This window comes from Ictalurus punctatus, chromosome 14 (assembly GCF_001660625.3).
Source record: "Ictalurus punctatus breed USDA103 chromosome 14, Coco_2.0, whole genome shotgun sequence".
Lineage (NCBI taxonomy): Eukaryota > Metazoa > Chordata > Actinopteri > Siluriformes > Ictaluridae > Ictalurus > Ictalurus punctatus.
Window position 1 is genome coordinate 25292174 of NC_030429.2, and position 26158 is coordinate 25318331.

Sequence of the window (26158 nt, forward strand, 5' to 3'; positions counted from 1 at the left end):
AGGGTGTGGGTGTGTCAGCCCTGCTGGAAAAAAAAAAAAAAAAAAAACCTCATAGAATGTGTCATGGTTTTAATGATCACAATGGGAATTGTACTGGTTTAATAGAAACTCTAATGGTCCCTGTGGGTCTCTACTGGAAATCTGTTGCCTATAAAGAAGGACATGTTTAAATTGTGTGGGGTTTTTTTGTTTGTTTGTTTGCATGTTTGTTTTTATCAAAGCCTAAAATAATTTGCTTTTCAATTAAAATCTTGAACACATAGCCTAATATTGGCGTTGGACCAAAGTGACCAATCACAGCCGGTGTGACGGCGTCAGAGCGTCACGGAGTGAGTGGGGAGGGGCGTGGGGGGGAGGGGGTGTTGAAGGAGTTTAAGGGGGCGTGGTCAGGAGGACAGCTGGCGCTATTGGCTGAGCGCATTGATCTCGAGGCCCACGCGCACATCACACACCACACCGGAGCGGCTCGGTAATATCTCCTGAAGCGTTAAGGACGCAGGAAGTGTTTGAAAAAGGTGAGTGGAGCTTTTATTCGGGATTTAATGAAAACTACTACTACTACTACTACTACTAATAATAATAATAATAATAATAATAATTGTATTGTATAGGGCATAAAGGAAAGAAAGAAAAGAAAGAAAGAAATGAAGGGGCTTCTGATACATGGTGATAATTGTGTGTATGATTGTGTGTGTAAATAAGAACTCACCGACAGTGTGTGAGTGTAGGCTGTGTGTGTGCTTATATTCTTCATTTATTTCAGTCGTGACCTACAGATTGACTATAGATGGGAGATACCATGTTTCCTGCCTGTGTGAAGAGCATCCGATCGATTATTTTCTCATTTATTATTAAACGCCCTAGTATATTCAATTATACAGCTTTCTATTATAGGGTTTAATCATATAATGTATAGGATAATGTAACATATTATATTACTGCAGATCCATTGTAACACCTCGGATCGGAAGGGGGGGGGGGGGTCCAGGTTGATCTTACAATGCAACCATGATATGTTTCCTGAATTCAGTTTATTCTCTGTAGTTGGGTTCTTCCACACCATCATTGTCCTCTCTTAACACATGCCTCATCATATTGTTCTATATATATATCTGTAGAAGGTCATTTTGTCCTCCATCACAGAGGATATCATTATCACCTCGAGTAATAATTAATGAGCAGGTGTTAGTTAACCGTTTAAAGGACACGATGTTCGCCTTCGACCTGTGCATGCTAGGTTTAAAAGAAAGAAAGAAAGAAAGAAAGAAAGAAAGAAAGAAAGAAAGAAAGAAAACTAACGGCCTGTAGTTTTGTTTTGTTTTTTGTTTGTTTTTTGTTTGTTTTTTTTTTTTGTTTGTTTGTTTTTTTAAGAGAATGAGAACTTGAGGTGGTGCTGAGGTGGCACACACACACACACACACACACACACACACACAGGATGTGTCCTGAAGCTGTGCAGCCATGACACCGAGATGCCATGCCCTGTAGTGTTAGTGTAGTATTTTACTTTTAAATGAAACGCACTGTAGTGCAGTAAGCATTAGAGATTGTGTCGTCCATCCTGCAATGCAATACCACACAGCACATTAGATATCATGCACTGCCAGTCCTCTGCCATTCAGTGCCAAATCTTCTCCAAATAAAACCTGATTAGCTGATCATATCGTTTATGACAACGAGATGTAAATGAAAATCTAGTGTAACTCTGTCATTGTGATGTGTAATTAAATGCAATACACATTCAGTGCTAGATTGTATTGTAATATCCATGGGTGGGTTTTGTTTTTTCTTTCTTTCTTTCTTTCTGTCACATTCTGGTATTTCATGCTGTCATCTCAGCAGTGTGACTGAGAATCCTGGCATTCCGTCTGTGTGCAACTGGCTATAATAAAGCACTTTAGATATTCAGCAATGAACTGCTACAGTTTTCTATGATAGTTCTGGGACATTTAATAAATTCTAATGTGCTAATGGTGTGTAAAAGTAGTCCTATTCTGTCATAATACGATTTAATGCAGTTAGCTATTATTTTTGGAGCTTATATATATATATATATATATATATATATATATATATATATATATATATATATATATATATGCAAGATCCTATAATAATGCAATAATATTAATAATGCATGCATTAGTCAGGGTTTAATGCTGACTGTATATTATATTTGGGCGTTTTAATATATTACTACAGACCAGTAGGAGTGTAAAATATATAATACTCCATCATTACCGCGTATGATGCAATGCAATTCAGTGCACTAGTACACATCAGGTATTCTGCCATTACACGCGCGTGCGCGCGCGCTCTCTTTCTCTCGCTCTCTTTCTCTTTAACCGTGCTCTCGCGCTCATTCCGCAGACACACAGGGGCCAAAATGGACGTTTTCATGAAGGGGCTTTCTAAAGCTAAAGAAGGCATGGCGGTGGCCGCGGAAAAAACCAAGGAAGGCGTGGCGGTGGCCGCGGAGAAGACCAAGGAAGGCGTCATGTTCATGGGTAAGAGGCGACAGCGACGCGCGCGCACGTGCACTCTCATCTTCCACTCCCTTGGGCGCGTGGGAGGAGATTTTTTTTTTTTTTAAAGCTATTGGCTGGGCGAGAGCGCATGCTAGGGGGCGCGTGTGTCTGTGTGTGGGAAGGGGGGGGGGGATCGTGGGATTTGCGTCTGGAGACCCGTCATAGTTACGTTTAAGTGGCACAAAGACTGTATTGCAATGAAATGGTATAACTATAGCCATTTTGTCTTTGTCACGATACTTCTAGTAATCACACACACACACACACACACACACACACACACACACACACACACACACAGTACTGTGCAAAAGCCTTAGGCACATACAAAGAAATGTTGTAGAGCAAAGATGTCTTCAAAAATAATGAAATTAAATGTTTCTCCTTTTTTAAAAAATACTATAAAGAGCAGTAAACAGTAGTAAATTAAACAAAGGCGATATTTGTCTGGGGCTTAGTGGTTAGCACGTTCGCCTCACACCTCCAGGGTCGGGGGTTCGATTCCCGTGGCCCTGTGTGTGCGGAGTTTGCATGTTCTCCCCGTGCTGCGGGGGTTTCCTCCGGGGTACTCCGGTTTCCTCCCCCAGTCCACAGACATGCATGGTAGGATGACTGGCGTGTCTGTAGTGTATGAATGGGTGTGTGAGTGTGTATGTGATTGTGCCCTGTGATGGACTGGCACCTTTTCCAGGGTGTACCTCACCTTGTGCCCGATGCTTCCTGGGATAGACTCCAGGTTCCCCCGTGACCCTGAAAAGCAAAAAGCGGTATAGAAGATGGATGGATGGAATGTTTGTCAGAAAAGTGTCTCTTACCACTTAATCTGCTGCTTTCTTTACTGACATATAAACATTTTTCTGTTACATTTCATTTTATGCTGGAAAACTAACGTTAGGATCGAAAATGTTTTTGCACTGACTCGATAATGTAGAAGTCACCAAATAAAAATCTATAACAAAGTTTGTACTAAAAAATCGGGTGGCCCATAAGTCCAGCATCCTAGGAGGAATCTCCATGATGCTGAACTTAAGGAACACGGGCTACAGAGACTATGGAGACATTCCACGTTGTGAAAATACCCACGTGACCGTACCGCGTTGCCACGTCAGAGCCTGGTTGTGTTTGCCGAGAAGCGGAGACGTTAGGTGTAAATCATGAGTCTAATAGATGTTGAGAAAAGAATAAAGTTTCCACATGAAATAGACTATGCTCAGTATGGTTTAAAAAAAAAGGGGGGTAAAATTCTATTACACTGACGCAGAACGTGGCGTGCAGAAGATTCAAGTGAAATCGTATCCATGGCACAGAGCGTCGATGTTCATCGTACAGAAGGTGCTGCAGATAAGTCGCATGTGAACGATGATGAAAACAACCAGTCACAGGTTACGGTCACAGACCCGACACAGCTGACGTTCACATTTATTCCATATCTGTGGTGACGTGTTTGAAAGTGCGATGCCTCCTGGACCTAATAGTGGAATTAATTAATTGATTAACAGTGAAACGGATTATTTCCTGTAGTTCCTTCGCCTGCACGTTGGGAATTGTAGAATTGCGGTTGATTAGTACATATGAATGATGGTCCTTAAAATTCCAGTGTAGAAATTTCGATTCGTATGTCCACCTGGGTTTAAACAAATCGCACCCTGGGTAGATTTAATGTTGCGTGAACATTACACCTGGACATTATAGCAGCTATAAACAGTCGTTTCCTCACCAGCATCTCTTTTTTTTTCTCTCTCTTGAAATTGAAAACTCAAGGCGTGACCTCGTCTGTCCTGAAGATGTCGGAAATCTTACAGTTATAGTTTCACCTATGCCTCTTACAAAGCTCTGACACTGGAGACTCCGTAAACGTTAAACAAACATCACCTGACACACAACTTCACCATATCAACAGTTAGAGATGTTTTAAATAAGCTTATGTATATTTGGTCTTTACCATATGATAATGAGTGAAATTCTTTTCTTCGCATACCCCAGCACATCAGGAAGTTGGGGACAGAGCTCAGGGTCAGCCATGATACAGCACCCCCTGGAGCAGAGAGGGTTAAGGGCCTTGCTCAAGGGCCCAACAGTGGCAGTTTGGCAGTGCTGGGGCTTGAACCCCCGACCTTCTGATCAGTAACCCAAAGCCTTAACCTCTAAGCCACCCTTGCCCCCATATTTAGACCATATTTGGACCATATTTTCGATACAAAGTGTCTCACCTGGACACTGTGAGCTATTTGAATTGCCGTTATCTGTACTGGTAAAGTATCATATTAATTATAATAATAATTAATAATATTACTATTTCATATTGCTTATTCGGACTATATACTCACACGTCTAACACAATCCGAAGAGAAATCATGATATGTTAGAAGATACTGTATGTTGCGTCTCTGGTATAATGGAGTGAGAGCAGGAAAGATACAGCGAGAAATAGAGAGAGAGAGAGAGAGAGCGAGAGAGAGAGCGAGAGAGAGAGATGTAGTCACTTGGACATGCTCCAGCTTCTCTCTGATCTCCTGCCCGAAGGTTGGACAGGAGCCACGCCGGCCACATGTCGCACTATTCCATGATCTCACAGCGTAGCATTCTTTTTCTCTGTGTGTGTGTGTGTGTGTGTGTGTGTGTATACCTGAGAATCAACACTGTTCTGTTTAGGACAATAGGAGGCCTGTATATGGCTGAATACTGTATGATGAGCAGTTATTGACATGTGCTCTGAATCTGCCCCAGCGTGTGCGTGTGTGTGTGTGTGTGTGTGTGTGTGTGTGTGTGTGTGTGCGTGACCATGTGCTTTCATGCCACACTGACACATTTCTCAGCATGCACAGCAGAGTGTAAATTAGTATAAGCTGACCCACTTCCTGCATTGTCACAGTTGAGTTCTGTTGATGTACCGCTCTGAAAATACAGATAAAGTGCAGGATAGCTGTACGGAGAACAGAGAACTAGGGAAATCAGTGGAGCGTGCATGTTCTCCCCGTGCTTCAGGGGTTTCCTCGGGGTACTCTGGTTTCCTCCCCCAGTCTAAAGACACACGTCGTAGGCTGATTGGCATTACCATATTGTCTGGAGTGTGTGTGTGTGTGATTGTGCCCTGTGGTGGGTTGGCACCCCGTCCAGGGTGTCCCTCGTCTTGTGCCCAGGGTCCCCTGTGTAGGATAAGTGTTTTAAGGGTTCTTTGGTTGTCTCTCTGGGAGAACAATTAAAGGTTCTATGTAGAACCCTGCAAAAATGTTTTCCTGTAGGAAAGGGTTACAAGTAGAATTCTTTGAGGAGGATAAACATAATTAATTATCCAATTAACCGTTGAGAAAGCTCATTTCTAAGAGTGTACCAAATTTTTACCACACACTTACCCAGTAAGTCCAAATGGTGTGTCAATATTTACATGGGGAAAGTTACTTAAATTCAGAATCTGCTTTTGCACCTAGGGTTTTTTTTTTGTTTGTTTGTTTGTTTGTTTGTTTGTTTGTTTGTTTTGGCTCCGCATTTAGATCATTAAAATCCCCCGCATGCAGTCCAAACCTTTGAGGTTGCCAGATTTTTCTTGAGTAAAAGTTCTTGAGGCAGATATTTTTAACCATGCCTAGACCACCATTCTTATACACAAGCACTTCCTTGTAAACCTGAAGGAAAAAAAAAAAAAAAAAGTCGGGAGATAGAAAACACGGACTAGAAAAAGAAGGTTTGATTTCAAATGAAATACGATGTGACGTAAAAGCAAGAAACGATTTAAAAATGAAAAATAAAAGCACCAATACAGCGATATGTGAATGACAAGATGGCGAGCGTTGAACTAAACCTGTCGGAAGTCTGTTACTAATATATCGCTGCATGAAAAGCCCTAATTCTTATGATAACATTAATCACTGCTTAAAAGTTTGACTTCCACTAATAGCACATGATCCAGAACATGCTATTATTTTGATTTTCATTAATTTTTTTTAATATCATAATGTTACTCGTGTGCACAGTTTATTGAAATCCAGAGACACTGAATTGAGGTAATGGAATTATAATGTCAAATGAATAAACTCGTTTAATCTAATTTATCTAATTTAATTCGTTCAATGCGCTTTCCTGTATTGACAACATGTCCACGGGCGAAGGATAAGCTGACCGAGCACTCACCTGCTATGCTTACAGCTCGCCGTAAGTGTTACAGAATGTCGTCCAGTAATTATGTCTGAGGTCTGAATAACGATGTGTGGACTTTAGGTAATAAATCCTAACGAAGCACGCTTAACTCAACTGTCGGAGCGAGTGCCAGCTCTCAGAAGTGTCATTAACACTGGTCTACTTTCCCCCTGTAGTGCATGACATATGGATACTACGCAGTTATAATCAGTGCCAGGTCGTGTAGATCAGCTGAGCTTTAAAAAGATTTATGTTTACATAGTGGCTTGCTATCGGTCCTTGCTAAATTTCCCAAGAACCTCCGATTTTCCAAACGAACCCCTTAAGAGCCCTTAAAGAACCTTGTTTTCTAAGTATGTTCCAAGTACCACGACGGTCTAATTGTAAACGCCTTAAAGACTGTATGTATTACGAATGTGGAGTTTGTAAGGGTTCTTTTACGGCGTGGAAAAATGTTCACTAGACATCAAGGAGTCATATTACCAGCATTTTCTTTGCTGTGTCGGACAAAAAGGTACACCAATCGCGAAACCCTTTCATATCCATGTACTGATTTATTTTTCTTTCTCTTGTACTTTCTGTTGGCATAAATTGGAGGTTGTCATATCCAAAAGGTGCAATCACAGCATGATGGCACTTTCTAGCACGTTCTCTAACCTATTATGATTACGCCAGGAGCTATAAAATTCCCGTCACCTATACGATGTACTGCCGATACGAGGCAATTCATCACATCCTTTATGTAGTGTCTTCTATATCGCCGGCATTATTTATTATTCACATTGTGGGAAAGAACAGAATAGTGTTTCTAACTGTATAACATTCGCATAATGGAGCTGTGAATGGTGTTCGTTTTTATACAGGATATCAGATCCACTTTTTGTTCCCGGCCGCAAAAATGAGAATGGATGCACAAATAGCACAGTGAAAGAAGCTGATCACAGAAAACCTTTAAGCGGAGAACCTTTAAGGCTGGTAGAAATGTGCTAAAAGAGCTAAGCCTACTATACCTGTCTAAAAAAAAATACACCAGTATTAAATTTCTCTCATTTTTTTTTGGGGGGGGGCATCCACGTTAGATTCTCTGCTGTTAAATGTCTTAAAGAGGATTATTTTGGAATTTTTTTACCTTTGGAACTGAGCACAATAGCGCCACGTAATCCACAGAATGGTATGAAGAAGTGAGAAGTGAGGCTGGGGCTGATTTCTTTCCAGCCCAGACTGTAGATTCCTGCAGCCTATCAGTGATTACACCTGAGTTGATCTCCTTTTGGGCTGATATCCACAACTGAAAGTAGATATAATCCATTGCTCAAAATGAGTAGTTTCATTGCCGAACTGCTGATAGATATTAGATTGAATTTCACCACTGGTTCTCACCAGGGGCGTAATCTGGTCTGGGTATTGGGGGCTGTAGCCATGAAGATTTTTTCTTTATCCCCGAATAATTCTCCACCCGGAGCAGTTCGTCACTACATAACAGAACGTCAGTAAAAGACGACCGCCTGTAATTTGATATCTTCGGTAAACGGAGGCGAGACCAATCAGACAGGGTTTACAGGATAATACGTGGAAATACTCGCGTCTTATTGGCTGACAGTCTCTCAATTCTGCCAAACGCTAGCTCACACAGTCAGTGCGAGGGGAAAATTTATATACGCCATTGTGGGGTTTTTTAACCAGTAAAGGGGTTGAAACTGAAACAGTAACATCTTCTGATGCTGAGCAGGAAAACAAGGTGTGTAAATATCTTTATGAGTTCCAGTTTACGTGAACATGATATGAGCAGAGCAGAAGGAATGATAATGTACTTTGCATGGTTCTGTAGCAGCTAAACCCATTCAGTGATAGCTTAGCTGTGCCTCCACTTGGCTAGCGACGCCAAACTAGCCTAGGTCGAAAAGTTTAATATTTTATCCGTCTGGTCGATCTACAAACAGTGACAACACCCGAGGCAAGTGTTATGATAAATCCAACTGTTTCTGTATGATCATGTCATACGTTAACAGCTAAGTTATCTAAGCGTCCATAAAACAAAACTTAGGCTACTAGCTGAGCTGTAAAAAATACATGGAGAGGAATCCGGGCTCGATGATTGACAGTCCAGCAAACGCCCCTGGTTCTCACAAAGGAGCAAACCAAAGAAGGGCTTTAGATCTGACATTTTGACCGACTACCCCCAGCATCAGGTTAAAAAAATTCACTCATGGCTTTGAACTTAATTGTGGGAGAAATCAAATTAGATTCCGCGCAACTCCCACACTTTTCGATTTTTGTGCCGACTGTCCACTCTGATTATGGCGACCGAATTCTGCAGACTAGGACCCACCAGTACGGAATGAGCCTGACGGTGTATCCAGGCTACAATCTGTATAAACACGTGACCTGTCCCAGTCCTGGGATGATCTAGTTCTGTATATACTGTACATTTGCTCATTATTGTCCATCATTTTGTTTAAAGCTCTATCTTACGGTCAAGTCTTAACCTCCTGACAGAGGCAACCAGGGTTTAAAATACATTTACATTTACATTTATTCGTTTAGCGGACGCTTTTGTCCAAAGCCACTAACAAATGAGGAAATACAAGCAGAGCGATATATCAAGCGGAGAACAATACGAGTAGTGCTACTGTACAAGAGCTTTAATTGAGTTCTAGAGAAGGAAAGTGCGCAGAGTCGAGGTGTAAGCGCCAGAGTAAGTTTATTTTCTGGGGGGTTTTTTTTCAATAATGTGGGGTTGGTGTTTTAGGGGTTAGTTGAGTGCTCATGGAAGCGGTGGGTCTTTAGCTGTGTTTTGAAGATGGTGAGAGAGTCTGCAGTCCGGATTGAGGTTGGAAGTTGATTCCAGCACTGAGGAGCGGTTAGTGGTTGGAAGGTTAGAAGGTTCTGGAAAGGGACCTTGAGCCACGCTGAGTAGGTACTCAGGAGAGAGTTGAGGTAGGAGGGCGCTCCAGACAAGGTCTCGTAGGTGAGCATCAAGGCCTTGAATTTGATACGGGCGTCTACAGGAAGCCAGTGGAGGGAGATGAAGAGGGGTGTCACATGGGTCCTTAACAATATTTTGGTGTTTAGCAGAATTCCTGATGATGAGTCTTTAAAAGAGCTATAAAATCCCCCAAAGCATCAACTGTTCATCACAAAACACCACAGAAATATTTCTGGCTTTCAGAAGACTTCAGAAACTGAAATGATTCTGTGTGTGTGTGTGTGTCTAAACCGTCGTGTCTGGAATCTTCCCGTCGATCAGAAAGCACCCCCCCCCCCCCCCCCCACCCCCCCCCCCCGAGGCACATTCAAACAAAGAGCAGTGCAGAAGGTGAAGCTGATTGGCTACAGGCCGTCATATCTGCGGGATAAAAAAAATAGATTTTTATCGACCTGTTTTTCTTTCAACAACCAACTTAACGCTGTGTGTTCATTCTGCAGCTTTTATTTCATACACACATCTTCATTTACGCCTCACAGAACCACACACAACCCAGTGCTCATTCATATTCTGGGATTTTTAGGATTAAACCCGAATGATTGTTGTGTACACATGCACACACACACACACACACACACACACACACACACAGTCTGTAACAGAGAGAGCCAATTAGCCCAGATATTTTAATCCCATCTCCTGATGGTTAGCAAGCAGCAGCATTGTAGTGTTTGTGCAGCATCACTCACACACTGAGAGAATGATGGCCCAGAAAGCTATGCTTCAGCTAGCATGATGCGTGCACGCGCGCGCGTGTGTGTGTGTGTGTGTGTGTGTGTGTGTGTGTATTATATGTACAGATGATGGCCAAGGAGGAGTGAAAATTAGCTCTCTCACACTCACACCCCTCCTTCATATGAGCTCGCTTCGTCTGTCCTCTGAAGAGTCTCTCTATCTCTCTCTCTCACACACACACACACACACACACACACACACACACACAAACACAGAGCTGAGAGAAGAGCTGAACATTTATACCGCCATATTCTTCACAAACAGAATCTCTCCTATCATTCTCCTATCTCTCCTGTCGTACAGGTTTCCTGAAACTTCACTCAGTTTCAGTTCAAATGAAGACATGACATTTTCTTTTAAAAGACAGGTTGATATACTGTTTTTCCTGCATGTACACCGTTTATGTATTAAAATAGGTTTCACGTACAGCACGTACGACATCGAATCAGCGCATGACATCAAATGAATGAATAATCTAATCAAATCTAATCAAGTCAAATGAACTAAGCAAAGAAAGACAGCAAAAAGAAAGAGAGAATTAATGAATGAGTAGGGGTATTTATTAAGGAGTAGCATGTCAAGTTAAAGCATGCGTTAAAACGTTAAAGACGTTAAAAAAATTTGCGTTAATTAAAAAATTAACATTAAAGACGTTAAAAAATGCTGGTTAATAGTAAAGTAAGAATATAACAAAAATATTCATAATAATAAATAAGTAAATCACGGAAAACAAATACACTGTTAAAATAGTAATAAAATTCCAAAAAGTAAAGTAGAACAGATGTTAAATTGTGTAGATTTGGCTATAGTAATAATAATAATAACAATAATAATAATAATAATAATAATAATAATAATACAACCCCAATTCCAAAAACATTGGGACGCTATGTAAAGAAATGTAAATAAAAACAATGCAATGATTTGTAAATCTCATAAACCTGTATGTTATACACAATAGAACATAGAAAACATATCAAATGTTCAAACTGAGTAAACATACCGTTTTAAGGTAGAAAAAGGTCATTTTAAATTTAATGGCCGCAACACGTCTCAAAAAAGTTGGGACGGGGACAACAAAAGCTGGAAAAGTAAGTGTTAGTAAAAAAAGAAACAGCTGGAGGAACATTTTGCAATTAATTAGGTTAATTGGGAACAGGTCAGTATGATGATTGGGTATAAAAAGAGTATCTTAGAGAGGCAGAGTCTCTCAGAAGTAAAGATCGGACGGAAGAAGATGTTGCTGTAAAACCTGACCACAGAACAGTTTTCCACTTCACCTCGGTCCATTTTAAATGAGCTTTGGCCCAGAGAAGACGGCGGTGTTTCTGGACTATGTTCACATATGGCTTCTTCTTTGCGTGATAGAGCTTTAACCAGCGTTTGTGGACGGCACGGCGAACTGTGTTCACAGACGATGAGTTCTGAAGGAGTTTCTGAGCCCATGCAGTGATTCATTACAGAATCAGGCCTGTTTTAATGCAGTGCCGCCTGAGGTCCTGAAGATCACGGGCATGCAGTAATGATTTTCACCCTCGCCCCTTGCACACAGAGATTTCTCCAGATTCTCTGATTCTTTTGTTGATATTATGCACTGTAGATGATGAGATATTCATAGTCTTCGCAATTTTACATTGAGGAACATTATTCTGAAATTGTTCCACAAATTGTAGATGCAGTTTTTCACAGATTGGTGAACCTCTGCCAGTCTTTACTTCTGAGAGACTCCGCCTCTCTAAGATACTCATTTTATACCCAATCATGTTACTCACCTGTTTCCAATTATGTGCCAAAAGTATTGGCATCCTTAAGTAATATTTTAAATAAACACAAACAAATTGTCATTCTTGGGCATGTTATTTTTTTTTTTCATTTGCTCTCAGTCCTTTCATCTCCTGTGGCACTGGAGTGTAAATATGAGATTGCAGATATTTAAAATCCTCCATCGCCATTGAGGAAAAACAAAGAGCGAATATCACAAATGAAATGGCTTGTGAACAAAGTAGTTAATGGATATAAAACTAATGGATTTTTGTGTTTAAATAAAATCATGCAACGTTTGAGCTCAAAATATCCCTTATGTAGCATGTATTATTCTATATATTTTTGCCAATTGACATGAAGGGTGCCAATAATTCTGTAAGTCACTGTATTGTATATACTGCTATACCTATAATATTAATTTAACTGTAACCATGGCACCCATAAATATCAGTACAGCACGCACTGGTGACAGTGATTAGATCCCGTTCTTCATTTCACCGCACATGACGACGCTCTGTAGTGAAACGTCGGATCTGAATAACGCCCGTCTCCCATCCGAGCCGAGCCGAGTTTCATCCACAGCTCTGACGCTGTCTGTTGTCTGTCCGTGACAAAGTGCCAAAACAGACTTGTGCAGAAAAGAAACTCATCTCGTGTGTCTCCTCTTTTTTTCTGTCTCCAGGCACCAAGACCAAAGACAGCGTAGCCACGGGTGAGCTCATTCTCCTTACCTCCTGAATAATAAACAGTGTAATGCGGGATTAAATTGCTTTGGCATGCGGCCACCTCACAGCACCGAGCCAGCGACAGGTGTAAAAGTCTAGAAGTGTAAAATGTGGGTGCTGTTCGAGCAGGATTAAATTACAAACGCTATTACACTGCTGTGTGTCTCAGCGTGCTTATTCAGCAACGCTGTTTATTCCTGTTTATTCCTGTATTCATTTAGTTACTTCGGGGGGGCGGGGTTTGTTACTTCAGGTGGGTGGGGTTTATTTGTTTTTTATTACTAATAAATGTATGTATTCATTTGTTGATTTGGTTGGCTGTTTTTGTTCGTTTGCATCTATTATAGTTCATTGTTTTATTATCAATTCATTCATTTATTCTTTTGGTTGGTTGATTTTATTGTTTGTTTGTTCGTATATTTATTTATTTTTTTTCTAATTTGTTCATGATTTCACTCTTAATTTTTATATTTATTATTTCTGATCATGAGATTTATTTATCTATTATTTGCTTGTTTGTTCACGTATTCTTTTATTTCTGCCTATTTGTTTATTCTTTTATAATGATTTGTGCATCCATTTCTTTGATTGGCTTTTTATTATTAGTTTTTAGTAATAAATACGAATAAGAGGATGTTTGTAAGTCATTTAACGACGGTAATAACGTAACGATGGGTGGAAATGACGCAGTAGCCGAAACATTTTGGCCGTTAGAACGTATTAAAAAGCTGCAGAGTGGCGAAATAGCCCGAGAATGAAGAATGAAGCTCCATGTAAACGTGAGCTCTATTTACTGTAGTGAATATTAGAGGTCTGTGATCAGACGCTGATTGGATTTAGAGGTTTTTCCTCCATCACTAGTCCCAGTTCAGCTGATTAGTTTCAGTGCTGAAGCGGAGTGTTTTCTGCTGCAGTGGCTGAGAAGACGAAGGAGCAGGCGTCTCATTTCGGGGGCGCCGTCATGTCCGGAGCCGGGAACATCGCCGCTGCCACCGGCCTCATGAAGAAAGACGAGTTTCCCTCCGACGTGAACGTACGTTTAACCGATCTCCGGATTTCTGTCATATTCATCTTCGTCACGAGGTCATCTTCGATGCGGACGTAGATGTAGATTTAAAAAAGGGTTAAGGTTTTTCCCCCCCCCCACAAGGTGACCCAGTGATTCTCCCTCTCTCTCTCTTTCATCTTTCTGCCTGTCGTCTTCCTCTCTGTCTCCTGCTCTGTCTTCCTCTTACCCCTTTCATATCTCTCTAGTTTTCTTCTTCTCTTTCATCCACTTTTCTCTCTTCATCTCTCCTCGGTCTCGCTCTCGCTTTTCCCCTGTCCCTTCCTTTCTTGTATCATTCCTTATCTCCCGTCATTTCTCATTCCTTCCTTCAGTATCTCGCTATCCTTTTATCCTCACTGTCCACCTTCTCTTTCACCCTCTCTCATTCTCTCTCTTCCTCTGTCCTTTCCATTCTTCTTTAACACTCCATCCCTTTCTTTCTCTCTCTCTCTCTCTTGCTTTATCATCCCTTGTCATTCTTTCCACCTTCTGTCTCTCTCATTTTCTTCCTCCCTCCATCTGCCTGCTGTCTCCCTCTCTTTCCAAACTTTACCCCTCTCTCTCTCTCTCTCTCTCTCTCTCTTTCACTCTGTCTCTCTCTTTCTGCTTCTCTCTCTCTCTCATTTGGTATCTCTCTCCCTTTTTGTCACCCTCCCTCATTTCTTTCTCTGTCTCTCGCTCTCCCTCCATCCACCTCCCACACTCTGCCCTTCCTCCACCCCTCCCCCTGGTCACATGACCTTGCTGAAGGTCATGAAGCTTTGTCAGTGTGTTTGCTCATTACTCACGTGTCTCTTCTCCATGACGGCAGTTCAATATCAACACAAACCATTGACTCTGATGATGACACTCGTGTGTGTGTGTATGTATGTGTGTGTGTGTGCTGATATAAGGAGATTTACAGAGTTCCTCCTGGAGTTCCCATGTCACACAAACCTATAGGCCTGATCCTAGTTTTGTAATCCCATAACGAGGAAACGACAGTAAGAAGCTTTCACACACACTACGGCAGTGTTTACTGCAATTACAGAAGCTGGTCACTCTGTCAACCTGATACACACTCTGTGTGTGGACAGAGAGTCACCTGGTTAACTTACGCTGTAAAGACGCATTATTCTAGCTAGTAATGATAATATAAATATGCCATTGATCAAAGCTGCAACCTTTATGGTCCAAGGACGTTTTGCAAATAGCGCCCAGGGTGGCCAGGTCTAGCCAAGTTACCCAGAGACCATAGATGAACATACTGTTCAAGTCTTGTTACGGTCACTCGGTGTAAACCTTATGAAATGGCTGCTGAAAGCTGATTGGCTGATGGTGGCCATGTTTTCATTATTAGAACATAATCCCGCCCCTTATGAACGACCCCGCCACAACCTTTGCACATGTCTACGTGATCTTATACTTGAAGAAATCTTCTTCGAATCCATACGATCATTCACGAGTTACAGGTCCTCGAGTAAATGAAGCTCCGCCCCGCAAGGACTGATTTGCATATGGCGGCCATGTTGTTTACAAATATGTGCACATATTTGAAGAGTTTCAGGCTCTAGTGAGTATTTTTTCCAGCAATTTTGTGAAAATATGGCAAGATTCCACGGACTAGCTCGCAATATTAGGTTTCACGCATTATGCAAATTAGCACAAAATATAAAGTGGGTGGAGCTCAGTGGTTCTTGGGGGCTGTTTTGTTTGGCCAGAAGGACACAGGGAAAGAAAAGAACTTCAGTGGTACTACTAATGGGCCAACACATAAAACACTGCACTCTAGCTCCACCATCAGGCTGATCACGCTTGTTGAGAAGCGAGTTTCATGTCTCAGTGTCTCACGGTTTGGTCTGCACAGTTTATTTTATAGTAGAAGAAGAACAACAACAAAAAGACCATCGAAGCAGTAAGGATCAAGCATCTTCAGTGCCTGGACCCCTTATAATCAAAACAAACAAGTTTTGAGGTTTTGATCAAATCTTAGACCTTTATAGTTCAAATCCATCGATTAAAATGTAGCGTAAGATATACCGAATATAAGTATTCACCCCCTCAATCATTTCCACATCGTGTAGCGTTACAACCTGTAAACGATATGGAATTTAATCAAATTACCCTACACAAATTAGCCCATAATATTGATGTGGGAGGGAAAAAAAATCGATATAGTTTGCAAAAATTATTCCGTCGTTATTCAGTTTTAAGGTGTAATTGCATAAGTTTTCACTCCCATTACCTAAATTAGTTCTGCCATTGCCGTTAGAAATTAGACATAATTAGTCGACCTGTGTGCAGTAGAAAAGTTCAACGGGGGGCAAGGCACTAGTGTAGAAGTGCATTGGGTTTTGTGTATTTTTGGACCATATAAAGGCAGTTTGTGCTTATTCGGAGTGTGTCTAATTGGACATTTAGTCTATGAGGTGTGTATAATGGAGTTGTCATGTCGTGTAGTTGGAGTGTGTGACTGAACGGAGTGTGTGTTGGGATTTGGGGATTACACGCTGTTGAAACTTGGCCTAGTTGGCCGGGATTATCACAGTTTAAAAATACCCCACCTCCCCAAAGAGACCCGATAACATCTCAATTTATTATCACAGTGTATTTTAATGGAGCAGGACAATAGGAACTGACTTTAACATCATTGAAAAGATAGATATTTTTTTATTACATATAAGAAATGCAAAAAAACAAGGAATGAAATGATTCAGCACTTATGTGTACTTGTAGTACTTATATGTTTGAGGTCACACTGTTAAGATTATCGTCTATACTTCTGTAGCGAAGCAGAGACGCGGTGTTCCATCGTTTCTGAGTAAAACTAGTCCTAATTTGACGTGGATTTTTTTCACGTGACTTGAGTGTCACTAAGCCACGCCCATTTTACTCTCGGTATCTAGGTGATTTGTCTGGATTTCATTTCAGTTTGGGATTGTTGTTTTATTTATTTATTTATTTATTTATTTATTTTGTGCTTGATTGATCAAAACTAAACACCGCACACTTTCAGATTGTGCTTTATGAATTATGAATGATCCAGAGTCTCAGAACCTGAGATTTCTGAGGCAGGATTTCTCAAGATCAAAACAATCCCTCCCACACGCTACAGGATGCTGATGAGGCACGTGGTTCATATTTAGTATTTTACGTCAGACTGGACTGTGAGTACATAATATGGGAAGATATCGAAAAGAAACCGTAAACTGGGACATCTTTTCCCAGCTGCGAACCGGCATCATAACCATGCAGATTATCCTCGAGTGTAGTCCGGGGATTAACTGGCTACAACAAGTCAAAATAAACCAGTATAAACCAAGTATCAATGTGCGTAGCAAGGCCTTTGGTAATAATTGTTATGGTACATAAATAACATTAAATTACTTCAACAAAGAGCGCAGAGTCGAGACGCTTAATCAGCTGTCTGAGGTAAATAAAGTTGGTAAAAGTGTTAAACTGCTCTTGAACTTAAAAAAAAAAAAAAAAAACATGCGGTTAACATGATTAACTCCTCGAATTCAGATTGTGTACTGTAGTTTAGAGTTTGGGTTCAATTTCTTTTGCTAAACTAGCTAGTTAGTTAACTAAACTACTGATTGGGATAAGAAGAAGAGTTTTGGTTGAGATGCAGATACAAAAATCCCAAGTACTAAAAAGTACAACAAAAAGATGTGTACTTTATTTTAAAGTACAATCCAGTGCTTTGTTCCGCTTTCTCTCTCTGTAATGGCTTCGCTAATGTTTCCTGTGTGTGTGTGTGTGTGTGTGTGTGTGTGTGTGTGTGTGTGTATGTGTGTGTGTGTGCAGACCGAGGAGTTTGGTCAGGAGGCCACTGAGGAGCAGATGGGAGAAGCAATGGTGGATCCAGAGGGAGAAGCGTACGATGAGAATCAGCAGGTCGAACATGATAAACACACACACACACACACACACACATATTCACACACACTTAACGCTGGTGAGGGCAAACAACATAAAAAAGGGCAAAGGGTTTGTCTTTTACCTAATTTAACCTACACAATAATATGAAATGTCATGACTTCAGGGCCGAGCTTAGAAAATGCTGGTATTTTACTGTAACAAGAGGTGACGTGACGAGGTCGATGACGCAAAGTGGGCGGGGCATGAAGCAGGAAAGTGTTTCACAGAGTTCGCTTATACAACCGTGAATTTCACAGATGTGGTGGTGGGTTGTTGTTGTTTTTTGTTTTGTTTTTTTATTCGCTTACTTTATATACTTTCTCTCTTTCATCCTTTTTCTTCTCCCAAGATGTCTCTCTTACTCTCTTTCTTAACTCCCTCTGTATTTTTCTGTCTCTCTCTCTCTTTCTCCCTGCCCCCGCATCTCTTTCTCTCCATCGTTACATCACTGTCGTGCTTCATGGGCGTGGCTGTGACACCAAACAGCCAGATGGATTGTGGGTATTTTGTGGGTATCAATACTCCCCCCCCCCACCCCACCCACCCACCCACCCAACATAAAATGGATTCTCACTGTAGTTTGTGATCATGTGACCACTGACATGTATGACATGTCACAGTCACGTGATGCTCTCTTCTTTTTTTCTTTCTTTTTTTTTTTTTTACTCCTTTCTGTAACGTCACAAGGAGAGCACAGAAATGGCGTCCTGGTTCATCTGAAGGCTCATCCTGCCCCCTGCTGCAGGAACGGAGAAAAACACACTGAAATGTGTGACAAAGCCATTGGAGTGGAACAGAATGATAATGACATAGTATGATATTCATGCAACCCAGTACCATCACAGTGTCTGCTTACAGCGTCACATTTTCACATTAAATATGACAGAACTGCAGCGATGTAAGGCTTTATTCCAGGAGGACAACTGATCAAATATTTATTACTAAACAGGTGCATGGACATGAAGGTAACCAGGTGATCGTCACTGAGCATGGCAGTTATACAGAGTTCAAAGAACCACTATATCGTAAACGATGGGCAGGATTAACTCATTCCGCAGATGTTCCACAGCATGGAACTCTAGTACCTATAAATGGATAAAAAACAGTATGACGTGTTCCTTAATAGATCCAGATGTGTAATTGTTGGCAAATTGCAGTGGTATAAGCAGAATAAAACACGTCGGTATATATAGTTATAGTTAAGGGTGGTAACAAGCCGCACCACGTAACTCCACATTCCTTGTTGGATTATTTTTCATATTACACGAAGTAAAAAGTCATATTTCCGTGACTCCTTAACAAACTAGTCACTGATCAGCTAAAGACTTGTAAATGCCAAATATCAAAAGTAGTATAACGATTTCGATTCTTGTCGAATGGCTACTACATGTGTTTATTCTTCTGGACATAACTCTTGATCAGGATTTCTTCTCTTTCCTGTAAGGAGCAGAACCAGGACTACGAACCCGAAGCATAAAGCACCCGCTCCAACTTCAGCGTTAACCAGCAGCACAATAATGTTTCTATCAATAAGAAGGACAAATGCTGAACTCATTCCAATAAACAAAACAGAACAAAACAACAAAAAAATATATATATACAGTTATTCCTGCCGAAACATGTTCTTCCTATCAGATCTCTCTATAAATATATAAATATAAATAAATATAAATATACTTTTATTATGATCTATTGTAAATGTCCTGTAGTGTGGTGAGTATAGTTTTCTTTATTATTAATGACTGCAGGGCGGAGCCCCGTCGCGTTTCTTTGATTCCCTCCCAATGAAACGCGACCCACTCGCCCTTTGTGGCTCTTTGTGCCTGAGTACATGTGTTTCTATTCGTGTAATAGATGTTTCTGATCTTCCAATGCCATATTGGGGGTGAACAAATATATATATATATATATATATATATATATATATATATATATATATATATATTCTGGTATACATATAAATATATATATTATGTAGAGCTGTGTATGATGCCTGTATGTGGGTATTTATTTTCTTTTTCATTTAATATCAAAAGCAAGTTGTTATTTTAACGTTTTTCAAGTAAGAGTTTTATACATTGTAACTTTATAGTTGCTTGTGATATCATTCCAGTGAACTCTCTTGTCGGAAACAATGGGCAGTTTGTATCTGTTTGTGTGTTCGTGAGCGTGCGTTTGTGTACCGAAGATTTTAAAGTCAGTGTAAAAGTGTCTTGAAACGTTTATGGATGTCGGAATAGTGCTTGACAATGCTGGAAATGTCGATATACGGGTTTCTTTGTCACACAAGACAAGCAAATCCTCTGTAAATAAATAAATAAATAAATAAATAAATAAAATCATACGTTTATCCTAAGACTGTTTTGTACAGTACTAGAATTCCACCGTTTATACAGTTTAATGTATAAAATGTTTAATAATTCACTGTTGAATCCATTATGACTGCCTGGATAGTGTGGACCTCATCAGAAGCCCCTGTAGCAAGTATTTTTAGCAAGCGGTGGAAGTCAGGGATGTGAAACGTACAGCTCAAGGGCGAAGACCAACTTGATAAAGTTTTTAATCCGGCCCACTGAATGAATTTATAATCTGTGTTCTAAATTAAAATGGTCTTGTGGACCGAATTGAACTGAAAGATTTTTTTATTATTATTATTATTATTATTTGGTCTTGGTTATTCCACTAGGGGGCAACATAGAGCAATACACTCGGGACTGTAAACTCAGCTACTGATCAGTCCCTCCAGGATTTTGCAATTGCAGAAATGAATGCAAAATCAAGGAAACTCCACAATATTCAAAATCATTTTTCAAAATCACCGCAGATTTCGGCCAAGATGCGTCATGTGATGTCATCGCAACACGCCATGTGATGCCATCATGAACATGAGCACAGCTAAAAGGTCCGATTTACCAACAAACATAACTGTGAATGACTTTGAATTTCGTGCAATCGCAAAACAAAAATCTCTGCAAATCGCATTGTAAAATTTTTGCACACAAAAAAAAAGTCAAGTCTTTTTGGCCGCAACGATCGCAAAAAAAAAAAATTCCTCGAAATCATGAACGGACAGACTGAGATAATTGTTCATTAGCAAGATAAATATTTAACCTATAAACCCAATTATACGTTTTACAAAATGTAGAAAAGGTCACAGGGGTGAATAATTATGCAAAAGGGATGGGGAGGGGCGTGTTACTAATGAATTAATGCCTGTCTATCTGTTCTGTAGGTGATATATATATTCGCTCCATTTCTGCATTTAGAATATATCAATGAACACATTTAAGGGGAGTTTGTTGATTCGGTTTTCATTTATTTTATTTAGTTTTAAACCCCTGATCTAAACAATCAGAAATTTGGCAACCATATATCTAACAATCTGTGCCCTGCGATGGACTGGCACCCCGCCTTGTGCCCGATGCTCCCTTGGATAGGCTCCAGGTTCCCCCGCGACCCTGAAGAAGGAGTAAGCGGTAGAAGATGGATGGATGGATGGATATCTAACAATCCAATTTCTAAAAATGGAAGGGGCATTACTAAGACCAAATGGCATGACCAAGTATTCATAGTGCTCTAATTCAATTGAGTATATAAGCTCAGTGTAAACAATAGTACTGTGGATGTGTTCCAGGGTTTCTGAGACTGATGGACTGAACACACAAACTGCCCGAGCCTCTATAGTCTATTCATAGACATCGATCTTCCTAGAGAGAAGAAACTAGACACCGAAGTAAAAGGGTTAAAATGAATCTCAGCTTCAGCTTGGACTGTCACTAGGAAGCATACGTGTTGGTTTCATCGCATTTGTTTTTGTTGAAATCTTCTTTGTAGCTGTGGGATTTTTTAAAAAATAAGCACAATCCAGAAATACTGTGTAGGAACGTTCTCTTTTGGAGAAATGAATATCAGATACAGGATATCAGAGCCAACCGGGTTAGCGATACCTAATATTGTGATTTATTTATTTTTTTTGTGCGTAGTACGTACTCGTAATTGGATGGGACGTTTGTTAACGAATAGAAGTACTCTGAAGCAGGAAACCAGATTCCTGAAGTTGTCTCCAGTCCACAAGTCCACTGGGCCTGAAACATAAACTGACAGACTGGATGGAGACGTTTCTCCTAACCGCCAAACCCAAACCTAGATGAGGTTTGAGGCAGAGGTAGCACACGACATATACGCTCGCGGTATAACGAACACCTTTATCTACTCACACTTTATTACCCCTGTTCACCCATGCAGTTATCCCATCAGCCAATCATGTAACAGAAGCGCAACGAGTAAAATCGTAGAGATACAGGTCAAGAGCTTCAGTAAATGTTCACATCAAACATCAGAATGAAGAAAAATATGACCTCAGTGACTTTGCCTGTGGCGTGTTTGCTGGTGCCCGATGAGCTGGTTTGAGTATTTTAGAAACGGCCAATCTCCTGGGATTTTCACACACAAAAATCTCTCGAGATTACATGGAAACGCCGTGTACGTGAATTCTGTTTCATGTCAGTTCTGTATTGATGTCAGCGAACAGTCGTAAAAAGCGTTTCACTGCACTTCACTAGAGTAATGTGTACGATTGAGTGTGTGACCGATCAAACTTGATTCGATTTCATTCGAATCCATCTGAAAAACACTTGGTATTAACAGCGTCTAATAAAGCTGGCTGTATGATTTTGGGCCCAATTCCAGTATGCTAGATAACAGATTGAAAAAGTGGACTTCTATTTCCTTGTAATAGTCCTACGCCATGTCCAATCAGCAATGACTGTGCGATGTTCAGTAAGGACCGCCCCTTTGCATTGTGAGTTAATGTTAGTTAGGTTTGTTGTTATGATTCTGATTTTGTTGTTGTATTGTTGTTTTTTTTCCAATTTTCTTTTGTGGCTTCGGTCTCTCTACACACGATCCTCCAGTGATCCGGACTCCTTCTGCTCTCCGGACCCGCCCGATCCATCCTGATGCCCTACTTTTGGATGGAGTTCTCATCAATTGGAAGTCACATGCTGCTGCTGATGATGTCCCCACATGGTGCAGAATAAAGATCATTGATGGTTTAGGACTGCGATTGCCACAAGTCTCCAAAACAAAACAGACTTCATGTGACAACAGTAATGAATTTTCCTGGTTACACGACTGCACTATTTGACCATGCAGTGTAGTATGAGGACATTTATAGAAGGGAATTATTTGTAATTGTGTCACACAGATGAAGATGGGTTCTCTGTTGAGTCTCAAGGTTTCTTCCTCACATCATCTTAGGGAGTTTTTCCTCACCACCGTCGCCTCTGGATTTCACATTAGGTATAAATTAACACATTTAAAATCTATATCCTGAATTGATATGTCTCTGTAAAGCTGCTGTCAGACAATGTCTGCTGTATATTAAAAATAAATAAATAAATAAAAAGCACTATACAAATAGAACTGAATTGAATTGAATTGTTAATGTGTCTTGCACTTATGGGCCACCGTAGTTTGTGGTTGATGATATAAAAGAGCCTTAAAATATGCACAAAACTCGATTTCTGACTTTTGTTGGTATCAGAGATTTGCCTAATCCTGCCTCGTATCAGGAGAATGTGGAGAAAATGAATTTTTTTAGTTCTCAGAATTACACCATGGATCAATGGACAGTTTTTTTCGGCATTGTGTTAAAAAGCTGCCGATTTATTAGGCAACCCAGAGTGTAGTGTACCGTCGTTCCCTCTCTCTCTCTCTCTCTCCCCATCGAAAACAGGATGTGTAGCTGCTGAGAGAGGCAGATTGTTTTCATTCCTCCTGTAAGCCTCTTCTCATTGTCACTGGGTGTGTAATCAGACAGGAGACTGATGGGTTTAACTGCCCCCCTTCACCACACTGGGGTATTAAAGCGGGCGCCTCTGCCCCAGACTCCACTCTTCCCTTCACACACAGGCCATGTGGGTCGATGAGAGCCTCCTGTGAGGAACATGGCCTCCTTTAAGAAGTCTATGGAGGGGCTGAAGAGCACCTCGCAGTCAGCGACTAAAAATGTGGCTGACTCCGCAGGTACTGTAACTTCCATCAGATCCACACACACGTACACACACACACCTAAAAAAAATGTGATACTCGAAGACTTGTATATTTATATAAAATGATTATTCTGTAAATTTTAATTTACTCTTATTTGCACCAAACTCTATTTTATAGTTGAATCTATTTTATATCATTTCGTTTGTTTTCAGTGACTTTCATTTTTGTTTTGTTCTACAAACTCTATTGTGTATAATTTATTGCTTTTATTGACTCATTTGTTTGTAACTATTTTACATAACGTCTTCTGTTTGGGGTTTTTTCTCATTGGTTTCTTCTGCGTCTCCTTATTAATATTATTACTATTATTATTAGTAGTAGTAGTAGTAGTAGTAGTAGTAGTAGCAGTTGTTGTTGTTGTTGTTTTTAGTTGTGCATGCAATATGTCCTCAGAAAGCTTATAAAAATAAGAATAAACGTGCAATGAAAAATATCTGACATCTCAGAGGGTTGTCTTGTAGATCATTTTCCCGAACCTGTACGTACTTTTCGATGTATTCCAAGTCATTTTGGAAAAACTGCTTAACTTGAGCACTCTGTATTTCAAGATAGAGCTCAGATCAGCATGTTTCATTTGTTTCATGTGATTTCAGTGCAAGCAGCTCAAGACGCTGTGCACCAGGTGGCAGAGTCGTCCAAAGAAACCACCAACATGGGTAAGAGAGAGAGAGAATGAGAGAGAGAGAGAAAGAGAGAGAGAGATAACGATTGCCTTGGAGCATGCACCAGCATTTTGTATGTATTTTCATTAAGTGGCCATACTTTTATATCGACATGCATATCTTTGTGTGTGTGTGTGTGTGTGTGTGTGTGTGTGTGTGTGTGTGTGTGTGTGTGTGTGTGTGTGTGTGTGTGTGTGTGTGTGTGTGTGTGTGTATGTGTGTGTGTCTAGCCGCTGAGGAGGTATCCAGACAAACACAGTCTGCTATTGGCACAGCAGCAGACAAAGCCACAGACACCATAAAGGAATTCGGGCACAAACTGGGGACCAACTAACGCAGTTGAACAAGCCGATATTTTATTTTTAACCTGATATTTTTATTCTCATCAGGACAAATGAGCAAACAATAAACGACCCTTTTTTTTTCTTCTAAATGTTATGTCTGGAATTAGCATGTTCATCTGAAACAATAAAAAAGAAAAAAAAAAAAAAAAAGAAACTTTCATGTGTATAATTTATTAATGAACTTATAAACCTAGTTTGCAATTTAGAGAGCTGATCGCTCTATTAAATATTCAGAGTGTGTTTGCTCGGGCAACGTGCACCCAGTGAGACCTTCAATGGCTCATGATGAAAATTCATGAGTTAGGAATGTCACCAAAGCCTACGCTGGTGTGTGTTTTTTAAACACCCTCTGAGCTTTCCCTCTCTCTCGTTCTCTCGTTCTCTCTCTCTCTCTCTCTCTCTCTCTCTCTCTCTCTCTCTCTCTCTCTCTCTCTCTGAGAGGTATCATCCATTTTATTGTCTATAATCCAAGTAATTGTCTTTCCATGGTCAATGGACGAGTATTCAGAGAGAACTGATGATGCATGGCCACTGACACCAACAACCATCACAGTCAAAGTCCCAGAGATGACATTTCTCCCTATTCTGATGTTTGATGTAAACATGAACTGAAGCCTATAGCCTGTATCGGCATGATTTTATGCATTGTACTTCTGCCAGACGATTGGATGTTTGGATAATTGTACGAACGGCAGGTGTTCCTATTAAAGTGACCGATGAGTGTATGCAACACAACCAACACTGTTGAAAAGTTGATAAAACAACATCCCCAGTCTTAGGTTTGTATTTCTCACTGGCTCATAATTCACCTTCTCCTCATTCTCTCTCTCCATCTTGTCTCTTCCCTCGCACTCATCCCCCTGCATTCCTATTTTCATATCCTTCTCCTTATAAATATCTCCTGTGTATAATCACTGAGGAGAATTTCTTCCCAGTTATTTAGTGGTTTTTGCTTAGTTTTTTTTTTTTCCAAACACCCCCATAAACATACACCCACACACACATACACACACACACACACACACACACACACACACCTCCATCACCATCACCACCCGCCAATCTAATGATACCGCCATCCACACTGCAAGTTGCTAGGCAACAGAGTTGTGTAAGACCTAGAACTGCTTTGTGAGAGCGTCCAGACTAAGAATCGTGTTTTTAACACCCACACAGAAGACATTCTCAGATCAAAGAACCATCTGTATTCATTTTTCAACCAGTAACACAACCACAGTGCAACACAAATACGAACCATGCCCATTTCGTGACGAT

The 26158-nt window shown here is 40.4% G+C and overlaps 1 protein-coding gene across 2 annotated transcripts; it reads left to right on the forward strand.

Annotated features, from left to right (window-relative positions):
• Positions 1 to 404: 404 nt before the first annotated feature.
• On the forward strand, positions 405 to 20166 carry sncb (synuclein, beta). Of its 2 annotated transcripts, none has more exons than XM_047159886.2 (6): positions 405 to 515; positions 2371 to 2507; positions 12830 to 12859; positions 13787 to 13905; positions 17710 to 17799; positions 19268 to 20166. In XM_047159886.2, exons 2-6 carry the CDS (start codon positions 2387 to 2389, stop codon positions 19298 to 19300), a joined length of 393 nt encoding a protein of 130 aa, XP_047015842.1. In that variant the 5' UTR covers positions 405 to 515; positions 2371 to 2386; the 3' UTR covers positions 19301 to 20166. The 2 variants fall into 2 exon arrangements, with proteins under 2 accessions (XP_047015842.1, XP_017340159.1); XM_017484670.3 differs by having other exon boundaries at positions 19274 to 20163.
• Positions 20167 to 26158: the final 5992 nt, after the last annotated feature.

Bases quoted from the DNA above. Each gene is read 5' to 3' on its own strand.
- sncb (XM_047159886.2), top strand. From the start codon at position 2,387: ATGGACGTTTTCATGAAGGGGCTTTCTAAAGCTAAAGAAGGCATGGCG. The intron at 2,508-12,829 runs GTAAGAGGCGAC...TTCTGTCTCCAG, and splicing joins GGAAGGCGTCATGTTCATGG to GCACCAAGACCAAAGACAGC. The intron at 17,800-19,267 runs GTCGAACATGAT...CTTTCCTGTAAG, and splicing joins CGTACGATGAGAATCAGCAG to GAGCAGAACCAGGACTACGA.